This window comes from Syngnathus scovelli, chromosome 7 (genome assembly GCF_024217435.2).
Source record: "Syngnathus scovelli strain Florida chromosome 7, RoL_Ssco_1.2, whole genome shotgun sequence".
Taxonomy (NCBI): domain Eukaryota; kingdom Metazoa; phylum Chordata; class Actinopteri; order Syngnathiformes; family Syngnathidae; genus Syngnathus; species Syngnathus scovelli.
The window spans coordinates 7,478,229-7,492,637 of NC_090853.1; the positions used below are offsets into that span (position 1 = coordinate 7,478,229).

A 14,409-nucleotide genomic window follows, 5' to 3' on the forward strand; every position below is an offset into this window, starting at 1 on the left:
GTATGCAGGTGTTGTCCTGAATCGTGCTAGCGGATTGCCTAATTAAAAAAGAAAATCCCATTTACGCTTAAACTTTCCTTATCCTGAGTGTGGTTTGTTATGCCTGATTCAATACCAACCTCTAAAACCTCACCTGAGGCAGCAGATATTGCCAAGTGTCTGAGTGGAAGTCTAAATCCATCTGTTTGCACTGAAAGCTCAACCCGCTGCTGTCAGCCGGCACAGAGCACCATTGCACAGGCAAGTTAAGCAGATGTTTGCTCGGAATGAGGATGTCGTCTCTTATTTCCTCCTCTCCCTCTGCTTCTCATCCCAGATCACACGGTTACAATCATTGCTTTTTTTGTCCTCTCTCTGTGGTTTGTCCTCGTCTTTGTTCTACTCTGGAACATAAACTTTCTCTGCTTGACGACATAAAAGTACAATTATTGCACATATGCTATGCTATAGAACAAACAAAACTTTTCGTGTATGAAGAAATCGGTTTACTGTTGCATTTACCTCAACAATTACTTAATTAAAATAAATACGTCTATAAATAAATAAATAAATCTATAAATAAATAAATACGACGTATTTCAAAACTGTAATTGTGAATCCGTAACTTGGTCATTGTTATTTTTTATGCATTTCAGACAAATTACAGTTTACATCTCCCATTATTTTAACTCTGTCATTTACGCACCTTCACTCAACACTAAAGTGTGAGCCTTCCCTGTCAATTCTGGTCTTGCAAGTATCTCTTAATACAACTGAAACAATTTTCCTCTGAGGCGCATCAGAGCTTGTAGTAAGGAAGGTGAAACATTAGTTTGGGTGCAGTTACGCTCCATGAGTTTCAGACATGGGCCTGACCTGAGCAACCTCTAAATAATGTCTGGAGGACAACTGAAGTAAGCCTTAATAGGTCTCAGTGGCCTGAGCTTTGGGAGACACATGATGATATACAGTGATGTGTTTAGGAAAACATTGCTCCCTGCTCATCTTGAAATAAATACTACAAAGCGGTCTTGGTGGAATAGTAGCTCACAAATGAGATTAAGCTCTTGACGTTATTGCTGCATCATTAGTCTAAGGGTGTATTCAGACCTGACTGTTTGGTCTGGACCAAACAAGCGAACTGAAGGACTTTTCTGGTCTGAATAGACACTCAAAGATGCACTTGTTCTTTTTTTTTGTCCTGCTCCTCATCTATTATGAAAGCCCAAAAATTTTCCAGTGCGATTTTTGTCTAAAGCAGTGGCAAAAGTCTCTGAGTTTACTTCCTGGTAGGTAGCTATGTCAGCGCTTCTTAATGTACGTAGGTACCATGGCACTTTGGGAATACCATCAAGAACGACGCGCAAACGTGAAGAAAAGTGAGTGATAACCACATTTTGAAAGGAAGGCCGAGTACTGATGAGAATCAAATCACAGCTACAGGAAGCATCATGCGGGCCTCGACTTTTATGATGATACTAAAACTTTAAATGTACTTTACAGCGCTTTAACGCTGTTGAATTTCTCCCTCACTGTCAACGGGTGTACATTTAACATTGACATACTGCTCGGATTGAACCGTTTTAGAGCATGTTTATGTTGGACGAGCGAATTGTATTGGTTTGCGCTTAGAGGACGTATCTGGAAACATGAATTTTTAGCTGCTCTACCTTAACTACCTCTTGTAGCCATTGTTGGTCTCACCATATAGTTTTGAAATCAAAGTACATTAAACACTATTTGATATAATGACTACTCAAGTTGCATCGTCAGCAGATATTCAGCATTGTTTAATTCCATTCTTGATGGGTGGACAGGCATTCCAGAGATCTAACTATTTGAATATGACAAAGGACCTGTAATGTAAAAGTAAAAGTGACTCATCAAAGTAAAGTAATGTGCAGCAAATTATAACTAGTGTTAAATGGTCACAATCACGAGCGTAAGTGTTTTGGCAACGGGAGAAATTTTGAAACCTCATTTGCACTCGATTGTGGAAAATTATTTAGTAAAAAAAGTTCAATCTTGAAAAAGAGTAAAATCTTTGACGTGCTAAAACATATATACCCAAAGAGAACCTATATATGTGTTATCTATACAACTTAAACAGTTTTATGTTATACCCCACATGCCAAAAACAATTTCAATAATACACTTGTTGCCAAAGATCCCTATTGCTCTTGAAAGTGCTGCTGTGCGTTGGTTGTAAAATTAACATTGTGGGTGCACTTCCCCCATTTCCTCTGCATGGCTAACCGGAGCATTCTACTCACAGTGTAGTGAACTAATTGGAGGTGTAAACACACACAAAAACAAACCCTCATAACAATTTGCTTTGTTAATTTCACAGAAACAATTGTCCAGTTTTATGCCGTCAGTTCAGCGATTCTGTTGGAGGGCTCACGCTCATCTTGGCTGTGTTGGGGACAAGCAATCTGTTTGTTCTCTGAGCCACAAAAAGATGACCACACTTCTCTTTGCAAAGAAAGTGGTTGCAGGAGAAGGTAGAGTGGATGCAACTTAATCTTCATGACTGAATATATGTGATTACATCTGTGGCAGGGTGGGGGCAGCAGGAGGTGACAGCCAGTGAAATAAGAGGTGGGATGATAATGACTTGCAGCGGGACTGAAGCAGAGCAGAGATGAGATCCGCTTTTGTTCTTCATTTGGGTCACCGCTCTGATTGCTGAACACCAAATGAGTCCTGGAGGCTTTTTTTTTTCGAAACATGGTTGAAGCAGACTGGGGCACATTAAACACAACACCGTAGATAGGGTTTGTGGAGCCCTCACCTAATAATAATAATAATTAATTCAAAGCAAGGGTAGTTTAGATTATCCAGCAACAGCAAACATGTCGCAGTGACAACAATAATACCAAACAGAATGAAATATGTCTGAAATATGTCTGGTGTGTGGTGTGCCAGAAAAAAAAAGTGTCTGGAAATAAGTGCAAAAAATATGTGAGATAAAAATTAGTGGTGAGTACGCTCTAAACCAAATCAATTATCTCAGCACAAAACACAAAACAGTCTACCTTAAACCACTTCACTTATACGGACACCAGCATCAATAATCATCTGCTATATATCAGAAATATTTTAAAGTACTCGAACCTCAAATTTGGCAAAGATTATATGGAATTGAGAATTAGACATTTATTGTATATAGGAGCTATATTGTGCATTTTTGTCACAGTTTATCACAATGATCTAGAATAAGAACATATGTCACACACTCTAATTATAGTCTTGCTGAAATGAGCAAGCTTCTACTTGTGAGAGTAGATTCCAGACTGTGAAAAAAAAAAAATTAATTGTGGAAGATGCACTTCATACACTGCATTGTGCATGTGACATGGTGGACATGTCACCAAACCAAACAAAGTTACCAAATTTTGACGTCACAAGTTAGAGACGGGCAGATGACAAAATATTGTATAATTTCCCTCTTGAGCCAACTATTTGTAAACAGGGCCCTGTTTTCTAGCTCAGCGCAAGAGAAGTCAAGCTTAATGTGCAGTCTGTGCACATGGGTGAAGTTTACTTTCTTTTGGTATTTTTGTCGACAGACACACAGAAATGAGCATTTGCATAAAAGTCAATTATTGTTAAAAGTTCCCTAGAAAGAAAAATTCAAAACAATCTCTGTTATTGGACAAGTAATTTGGAGAAAATGAAATGATCACAAATTGGAATTTGAGATGTATTAGTGGTCTTTGTCTTTGAAGGTTCCACTGTATTCAATTGAGGACCGTGGTGGGCTATGAAGCCAAGGGATTACAGAGAGTAGTAAATAAATGTTGGATCGTTTAGAGCTGGCAAGGCCTGCTACACTTTATGGAGACTCATTTGTTGAGGTGTTTGCACAAAGTCCCCCAAATCAATGCAGCAATGATTCATCGCTTCTTAAAATGTATGCGTCGCATCGTGCATAAAATGCAACTGAGAGGAAAAGAGTTGTCCAAATGGTTGCACAAAATCCAGAAGACTTTTTAATGGACTTGTATTACAATGAGAGAAAGGAGAATTGTTTCAGGATGACAGAGTGAATACAGCCTACAGGGAAATCAAACACTATTATGGGTTGCACCTTGCACCATGTCAGTGACAACGTGTAGATTTTTTTGCTATCTAGTGATGAACGAATAGAATGCGACAAGTTTGAAGCACATGCATTTTGAAGAACACGTACGATGACAGAGAGCACTTTTTGCTATCCTCCCACCATTTTTTTTTAGCTGAGGTGCAAGCCAAATGTCATTTCAAATGACTTCTAGTATGTCCTCAAGTGAGAAAGTAAGTGCATTGCATTTGTTACCATGCTGTAGTCATTGATCAGTGTCGTATACGGTGAGGCACGGCTCATGCAACATAATTAGCAATTACTAGAACTACAATTGTATGAAAAAAAAATATACGTTTACCGTATTTTCCGGACTATAAGGCGCACCGGACTATAAGGCGTACCGTTAATGAATGGCCCATTTTAAAACTTTGAGGCGCACCGGACTATAAGGCGCACCATTAATGCATCATGTCAGATTTTTAATCCAAATCAAATCATTCTCCATTTTATCTTTTTTATTTCAACTTCAGACGCAACAAATTACTTTATAATCACAAAACAATGATCCATAGTCTTTTTGATTCGTGATTCATAGTCTTCAGCGGGCCACTTATGATTGATTTCATGACACAATGCTTCGAGCCAGTTTAAATTTAGGAATTTGGTCCATATATATGGCGCACCGGACTATAAGGCGCACTGTCGGCTTTTGAGAAAATTTTACGTTTTTAGGTGCACCTTATAGTCCGTAAAATACGGTAAATGTGATAGAACATTTCTTTGCATGTTCTTGAAATTAAAAGTGGGCTTCTAAAATGATTTAAGGAAAATCAAAACATTCTACACATTTTACCTATAATCTCGATTAAAACACGCACACATACACGCACACACATACCCACAAACCCTCGCATACACACAAACACATCCAGCAGTTTATTCCAGACCAGTTATTTTGTCACTAAAGCACAAGTTGTAGACACACAGTGTCCTTTGAGTGACTGTGATGGATTTGGTGGCATCTACTATCCACCAACTGATAGATTCTATCAGTTCCATATGATGTAATTTCTTCCTCACATCTCCATCTCCCTATAGAAGACACAAATGCGGTAGTGTCGCATGGTGAAACAGGGGAAACCAAAACGCAATGTTCTTCATCCAGGGTGTCGCTATATTTATGAAGATCCAACCACCCTACCTGAGCACAGAAATGATTGATTTTCGTAGTATAGTGCAGTCCACAAATGAGACAGAATAAGAAATAAGGAATAGTCGTCCACCTGTGGCTCAGCAAGCACAACCAGCATAAATATTCAAACACACCACGGGAGGCTCGGTGTGGTGCCTGGCGAGACGCCTCGCACACACTGCTGATCCTTTACAGATGGATTACATTACATGCAGCTTGTCATTCCATATATGGATCCCCCCCCCAATACATTTTCATAGATACCAATGCTAATTAACGTCAAAAATTATACTGCAGAGAGAAAATTGGTTTGTTGACAGGCTCGATTGTCCTTCAAAAAAAAATCAGGTTGATGAACATGTGATAAAAGGCTGCTGCCTTTATGTTACATACCTTCATTTTAAAAAATGCACAATGGAGTCTGCCATGTCTTCCATCTAGCCACTGCTCAATGTATATATGGACAAAATACAACCTGTGGCCTTACAGCAATAAATTATGTTTATGATATTTCATGGGAAACGTTTATATGCTGGAATGATTGGAAAAGACAACAAATTGAAGAGTTTGGTTGCATCTTCAGTATGATGCAGCACAGTTCAACATCACTTTAAGAGACAAGCATAATCGTATTGTTAAATGAATACCTCTCTGAGAGTGTGGTTTAAAACTGAACATTATTACTATTAGTAAGGCAGAATATTTGATTCAGCACATGCACTGCACACCACTACATTGTAAAAGTGGTCAAATTACTGTGGCTAGTGGATATATTTGGAATAGAATATGAACACACTCTCACAGACACAGATCTGTTATGAAGTACTGTGCCACCTTTCAAAGTTTCTGAATATAAGATTATTGCAGGTTAGTGACAAAAATGGCATAGGGTAAAAAAAAAAAGTCAAGGACAGGCTCATGGCAGGTTATTTTGTCACAAAGCAGCATGTTTAAGAGTGGAAAATGGTGACTAACAAAATGCAACCTTGAATTCCGAGTTGATGACCAATGCTAAATAACAACTATGATGATTATACCCTCAGCAGAGCAAAGAGGAGAAAAGTCTGCAGCAGGGGTCACCAACGTGGTGAAGACCAAATGAGTAGCTCATGAGGCTGTTTTAAAAACAATGATAGAACTTTGTGATTTTCTAGGAGTGGTTCAGAAGTTATAATGAATCACATAATAATTTAAAAATATGAACACTAGCAGAGATGTATGAAAACACGTTTGCATGTATTTTTCAGTTCCCTAATTATTGTGAGAATCAACATTGTCAGCTTGTTAACAAAGAAGAATAACGTGAACAATAACACATACAATTAAGTCAAATTTAAATAACTCCTAATCACAACATGACTTGAACACAAATATTAATGACGTCCCCTGATCTTAACCCCAAAGGTTACTTGAGCAAATTAGTTTTCAGAAGTATGTATCAATTTAGAAGCCACTCTCACTAATCAGTAGCCAAGAAGTAGCTCTCACGTGCAAAAAGGTGAGTGACCCTTTCTCTGATGATTAATAATTTCAGAAAGTTCTTTATCATTTTTTCATTAGTATATGCTGTAGAGCAGTGGTTCTTAACCTGGGTTCGATCGAACCCTAGGGGTTCGGTGAGTCGGCTTCAGGGGTTTGGCCGAACACACCTGAATGTCGTGTAAATTCGCCATAACGCATATCTGAACTGGTCTTGCAAAGGCAACAGTAGAAGTCACACTGATTTGCTGGTACGTCATTACCCCCCCAAGAGGGGTTCGGTGAATGCGCATATGAAACCGATGGGGTTCGGTACTACTATCCCCCCAAAAAAGAGGGATTCGCTGAATGTGCATATGAAACTGATGGGGTTCGGTACCTCCAAAAAGGTTAAGAACCACTGCTGTAGAGTACGACAGCTTAGAAAGCAAAATTCTTGGAAAAACAATTTTAAAAAAACATTCTTAATTGCTTTACGTGATGAGCTATGCTACAAATAAAAAGCTGGGGTTAATCATTTTCATTTTCTTCGTTCATCATTTTCAGCATTAACGTGGTGCTCTCACATAGGTGTATAAAGGCCCTTTTCCAGCAACCACCCCTCCGTCTAATGGTTCATTGTGTTGGAAGGCTAATGGATGATTTCATGGAAAACATTAAATTGCTTGAGTGACCCCAAACCTTTGAACGGTAGTGTATATTGTAAACATTTGCAGCTTGTAAACAAGTTAGGGCAATAATCAGAGTTCGGCAACCCAAAATGTTCAAAGAGCCATATTGGCCCAAAAAAAAAAATAATAAATAAATAAAAAACATACCTGTCTGGAGCCGCAAAAAATCTAAAAGCCTTTTATAATGCAACATAGACTGCCAATACATAAGTTGTATGCCTACTATTAAAATAATAAAAAAAAAATAGTGGTATCAATTTGATAATTTCTTCTTGCGGCCCATTGGAGTTCACGTACCTGCGTTGCAGCGCTGGCTGTTCGATATCGGTCTCGTCACACAACTCATCCATCACAGGCAATTGAGAAAGCTGGAGCTGAATTGATGTCCTTGATTTGCTGATCTGTGATATTGTTTGCGCGGAGAGGCATGTCTTCAATTTTCGGAATGATGCCGGTTTTGTTTTTGAAGTCCGAAAATAGGCACTCTGATATTTTAATAAATGAATCCCTTCATGAACTCGCCATCGGTGAAGGGTTTTCCGCGCTTTATTATTTCCGGGGCTGCAACAAAACTTGCAGCAGTAGAGTTTGGAGATGCAATCCACTTCTTGAAATTGTTTTTTCGGTTCTCAAATTTCTCCACCAGCACTGCAATTGCACGTTTCCTCTCAATTGCAACTGGGTGATCGGCAGCAAATTTAGCGTGCTTTAGCTGAAAATGTCGCTCCAAATTCCTCTTCTTGTTATTTGACAACTTCTCATTGCAAATCAAACATGCAGGCAATGCTTCAGCATTGGCAATGAAAGCAAATAGTTCAGTCCATTCTTTCTTAAAGCCTCTGTTCTCATAAGCAATCTTTTTCTTTTTGTCTTTTGAATCCACGGCGCATCACTCACACACCTTTTTACAACTCACCTGTGCCGTGTCGCAGGCTATGACGCAATTTTGCTGTTTGGCGTCATTCTTAAATTTGGTATTTTTAATATATTTACAACTACATACATTTTTACAGCATACAATGTTTTTGTCATGATTACCATCGAAAAACCATATTTAAAAACAACAACAACAAAAAACAACAACATTTCCCATTTTCACGCATTTTTGCAAAAATTCCAGGAAGCCGCTAGGGGTTTGCATGCGGCTCTGGAGGCGCGGGTTGCCGACCCCTGCCCTAAATATTACTTTTGATTGTTCCTGAGTTAAAAAACTTTTACTGTATATCCTTTGTGATTGCCCTATGATGGGCATGCAATCAGTACACTGAAAAACCCTTGACACATTCACTATCATGATTATGCAAGACTTGCCAAGCCGAACTTTAAATATGTCAGCACTGTGCTCCCAACTGACACGTTTTGCGCATATTTTAATGCATATTGGCTCAAAGCAATCGCCAGGAGTCTGTTTGGCTTCCAAAATTCTTAACTGGTAATTTAATCTGCGTGTCAGCGTGACCAGATTGCACTTGACATCGCACCCTCCATACTGCTTTAATTCTTTTCCTCTCTCGTTTTCCCTGATCCATGTGATGACTCAGGAAAACTGCTTGCCTTTTGGAATTAAGTGGATGTGAACATGCGGTGAGGGTAGAAATTAAAAGTGAAGTGATAAGTGAGTATGTGAATCCTTGTGCCGGGGTGTTAAGGCTATGATACATGGAGTGGGTGACATGTTTCCTCTGATCAGGGCTGTGGACAGGGGGGACAGGGGGAAAAATGGTTTGCCTCAGGGCAAACACACTGAGCAAGAATGTTGTCTACCTTTGATGCTGTCACACACGCACATTTTGGAAACACCTCTGGCGTTTCCTCCTTCACTATCCTTCCATCATTTCAAGGAATTTTATTGTCATACCAACAGGCATTTCCACATTATATGGCACAAAATATGATACTTGAGGTCCCAGGTTAAGATGCTTATTTACGGTTATGAACAATCTTAGCGCTGAACAATGCACTTTATCTCAGTGCTGTTGCTCATAAAATGTCCTCACTAGAGGGATGGTTGCTGGAAATGGACCTTTATACATCTATGTAGATATTGTATTAAAAACTAGAGCTTACCACATCAACAATATATACAGTGTATTCCTGATCAGTTTCATTTTATCCTCATTGAAAAAAGTTAGATTTTATTTTAAAAACAAGGACATTTCTAAGTGGCCGCAAACTTTTGAACAGCAGTGTACATATTTACAAGTACTAAAAACAATATATGTGATTTAAACTAATTTGTATTACCAACTTTGATGGTAACTTTTGAACAGCAGTGTACATATTTATAATGTACATAATAAAATAATATGATTTTGCTTGAGTAGTGAAACAAATTTGTTTTACCAACTTTGATGGTAACATTGCACGCTTGACATGCCGCTGTTTAGTGCACGTCTGGGCTCTTTATGCTTTGTGTAGCGTGTTAAGTCAGACACACTAAACCTGCATTTTCTTTTTACCATCTACATCTGCTAGCCCATGGATTTGGAATAAAATATGCATTTTTTATGAAACTATGATTTGAAATACATTTTTTTTTCTTTGACCAGACACATTCTGTGTATTTGCACAAATTATCGACATCAGACTGGCGTCGCCAACACCAGCTTGTGAGTTTTACTCAATGTTAGAAATTGCTGATGGAGCAAGTATTACTTTTGTAGTAATATATTAGTTGTGGACTGATTAATCATTGTTGGTTGTTAGTCCCCCAATTGCCACTGATAAGGAAAGTGGCATTAAAATTGTTTTGATGGATCATGGTATTAATGTTTTTTTTTTTTTTTTTTTACAAATGCCATAGAGCAACAAATGAATGAGATGCAATAAAAACTTAATTTACCTAAGTTTACCTTTATTTCAGCACCTTTTTATCTAGAATTTCACAGTGATCAAAACTCTTTATTTTATTCATAAATAAGCATGATGCATCACGTACAATAATATCATGAAATGTATCATAACATTTGTGTAAGGAGCACTGTTGAGTCAGTCGTACCAATGGAAATCAAATGGCAAGTACCAGAAATATCTCAATTCAAACAATGTGAACACCCAAATAAGTATATAAATTCAATACCATGAAGAGGATCAACTAATGTAGCATACATTGTGCCAAATTGGCGTTTTTGGGGGAGGAACTAAATATCTTACACTTGCTGCTTGGTGACAGCCGTTTGGCGATGACACAGCAGTTAAAATAGTGGCTAATAATTTCAACTCTATTTATTTTGGCACTTGATAAATCAAACTGATCAGGCACTACTAACGAGGGAAAACAATTCAAAAAATCTGCTAAGCAGTTGCAAACACTGTGAATTGTTCAGTTTGCTGAACAAAATGGCAGAAAAACAAACAAATAAAGAAAAAAAGCTTTCTATCCTAAAAATGGAAACCAGCTCTCTGGAGTGTACTTGCTATGAAAATTAACAGTCCTGTCCAGGCTGGACTAGTTCCACACATTAGATCGCTAACACGCTCGGCACTTTTTGATCTGAAGGTGTTTGGAATGATCATTTTAACAAAATTGTGGGGCAACCCATCTCTAGGCCACAAGGGAAGCCAGGGGACACTTAAAATTGAGCTCAGACTGTATCGACCAGTGGAAACCTAAGTGTGGGATGGAATGATCTGGGTGGGGGGTGGACATCTTGATGAGAGGATAAATTCCCATGTAGGTTGGCCATGTTAAGTATTCATGATACATATGCACTTAGTGTCTTTGTCATCCTTCACAGGAGTATTCAAAATTATCATGACTTTTTACCTTCATTAAAAACATTCTTATAAAGATTGTATACTATGGACCTCTTTAGAATTTGTAAACAATGTGGCGTGATTTGGGGGCGTGGCTTAGCTGGAGGCAAAAAGACCCAGTGCGCTTGCTTTGCACATTTCGACACAGTGTTTACGTATAAACGAGAAAACTGGTCATGTAAGTGAATATAATAATACCACAACAAGATGACATTTTTCTGCATAAAAATAGCAGCGTTTATTTCTGGCTTCTCTTCATTTGCCTCCAGCTAACACCGTTACTTTATAATGATGTAAGCCGTAAAGATCTCCAAAATAACAGACCTGGGCAAAGTATGACTAGCGGACCACATCCAGCTTTTCCACAGTCTTTAACGGGCCCTCCAAGAGTTCATGAAGTTAAAATAAAGTGTGAAATATGGTTTGGTCCATATTGTAGTACTCGTGTTTTGGTCAGATCTCAAGGGCTGTTCCTCCATTCTGCTGTTGAGTGACATGTCAGCTACAGACAGCATCTTGATCAGCCAATAGGACTGCACGAAGCATGAAGTCCTGCCTTACTGCATGTGACAGATAGCGGAGTGGTCAGATATCAGTGGTGATGACAGGCGTCACACCATGAATGAGCAAAGTGGGGCCCATGTCACGAGTCAGCAGCTCCAGCTGATGCAAGTAAGAATTGTATCGACGGGTGTCAGCTGGTGGGCGGGGCAAGTATAGAAAGCGCACAGCGGGCGGTGGCTGGGCCTGGTCGAGGATGAGCTGATTGACAGCTGACAGGTAGTCATCAGACAACCGCGTGGTGTTGCTTGGCAAGCTGTTGACGGAATCCTCTTCATCCTCTTCGTCTTTTCCCAGTTTCTTCTCTTCCTTGATGGTATTGGAGGGCTGAGATGATCGCCTCTTGTCCCATTCACCTTGGCGCTGCCAGTGTAGCGCCACTTGCTGGTCCCAGGGCACGGGGCAAATTTGAGCTTTAATTCTTAGTTCTTTCAGCAGTTGTCCTAGCTTCTCTTCCAAGCCTCTCACGCTCCTCCCTTCCTCCACACAAAGGAAGAGACGTAGTGTAGCTTTACGCCAGGCTCGGACCATATTGAGAATGCAAGCTAGCTGCAGCAAGAACAGAGAGCAGGTATCCACGTAGCTTGTGCTGTCCGGACGCAGAAGGTTGACTGGCCAGACGTCCACATACACAAAACTCTTCCCTGGAGAGGAGGAGGCCCCTGACAAAGCCTCTGTTCGGTCAAAACCGTTAAAATGACGTGCCAAAACCACATTCTTCAGCATTTTCATGGCATCTGCAATGATTGCTACATACTCCGGGGGCCCCAAAACCTTGCCACCGTGCACGTCATCATTTGCAGTACTGGACCGAAGGGAAGCAAAATGGAACGGAGTTTGGTGCTGCTCAGGATCATGAGAGAGGCAAGAAAGATCTGTAGAATGATTTGTGGAGAGCTTGTCCTTTGGGAGGCTGTCATCATAAAAACCCAGGACAAGGGTGTTGGGGCGCATCCCACCTGGAAGGAGTCATTGAGACAAGATGATTTGTTTTAAAACAAACCTAAAATCCATCCACACAATACAAATCACCTTTCTATACAGTGAAGCACCAACATTTACTGTGGCTTATCAATTAGCAGGGTGACTGGAAATATGCCATATAAGCATATAAATTATATGTTGACATTCGAGGGTAATGTTGCATGATGGCACTCCTGGCACTTTTAAAATTTGTTGAAGATAGTAAACTTATAAGAATTAGGAGCGGGTAAGCATTTACCGACCAAACATTTGTTCCTGTTTCATTAGTCGTAATGATTCCCTTTTTCGTTTAGTACCATTGATCATCATGGCCAGACCCATTCACACGGGCTTTTTTTCCTCAGTTTCATTCTTATTTTATCATAGTAGCTATTTTTGTCTCATGAAATATTAACATTGCGTTGTTTATCACCAAGACATGAAAAATATAAAGAAATGATGATGTGATTTTGTTTGACTGATGGCCAGTCGTATCTACAACAGCCCATCACAGCCTTAGTGAGAATAATGTTAGGAGCACAGGCCTATACTACGTGACAAATGCATCAATGTTGTCATCCATTAGTCCTCAAATATTTCAAAGTGACTCTGCAACTTTTTTTTTTGTATGGCATTGTGTAATGCGGCATGACATGTTTGTAAAACATGAGCGCTGAGGACACTAGAGTGGCACACGACAATCTAAAACCCAACATAATCAGAAAATAAGCTTATGTTGCATAATTTGTCAGAAATCTACAATCACTCATTACCAAACTATGTGGACACCGTAGAATAATTTTGCGTGCTATCACTGAAACATTGAAGGTGCATTTCCAAGCATGTATCTATAAATGTACCCATCCATCCATGCATCCATGCATCCATCCATGCATCCATGCATCCATCCATGCATCCATCCATGCATCCATGCATCCATCCATGCATCCATCCATCCATCCATCCATCCATCCATCCATCCATCCATCCATCCATCCATCCATCCATCCATCCATCCATCCATCCATCCATCCATCCATCCATCCATCCATCCATCCATCCATCCATCCATCCATCCATCCATCCATCCATCCATCCATCCATCCATCCATCCATCCATCCATCCATCCATCCATCCATCCATCCATCCATCCATCCATCCATCCACCCATTATCTGAAAGTCGATTGGTCATTCAATTGGGCTCATTACTATTTTTTCATTTAGAACAGTCCAGCAGTTCCAAAGATTTTTTGCACCACACATAAAGAAATCTTTTGACAGATCAGCATAGAAACAACTGATTAAAAAAAAAAAAAAAAAAAATATATATATATATATATATATATATATATATATATATATATATATATATATATATATATATATATATAAAAAAAAAAAATTTAATCCAGCAAAACATGTGGGAGAGGAAGATAAGGCGAGTGGACGTCGTAAACAGTTCAAAGAAGATAGCAAGAGTGCCTGGTGGCCGAGGAGAGAAAAGAGCTACTACTTGTTTTTTAGAGTCCTGGTTTCATCATCACACTGAGCTAAGTTTGAGTGAATGTCTACCTAAGTATAGTCCAGCGTGCGATTCATTTAACCGTCAAAAGAACATGTTTGTGCCATTAATCCCAGCACAGAAACATCAAAGTCAAACAATAGTAACCTTGATAGATAACAGAAAAAATACCATCTACCATAGCCTAACAGAGTTAGTACAAGTAAAACTGCATC

The 14,409-nt window shown here is 39.2% G+C and overlaps 1 protein-coding gene across 1 annotated transcript in view; it reads right to left on the reverse strand.

Annotated features, from left to right (window-relative positions):
- Positions 1-10,223: 10,223 nt before the first annotated feature.
- The window catches only part of zgc:153039, a 36,100-nt gene continuing 31,914 nt past the window's right edge, over positions 10,224-14,409 (reverse strand). The window contains exon 13 of the mRNA XM_049725596.2: positions 10,224-12,666. Within this exon, the coding sequence (XP_049581553.1) occupies positions 11,732-12,666 (935 nt within the window). The 3' untranslated portion in view covers positions 10,224-11,731. The remainder of the gene's footprint in view (positions 12,667-14,409) is intronic.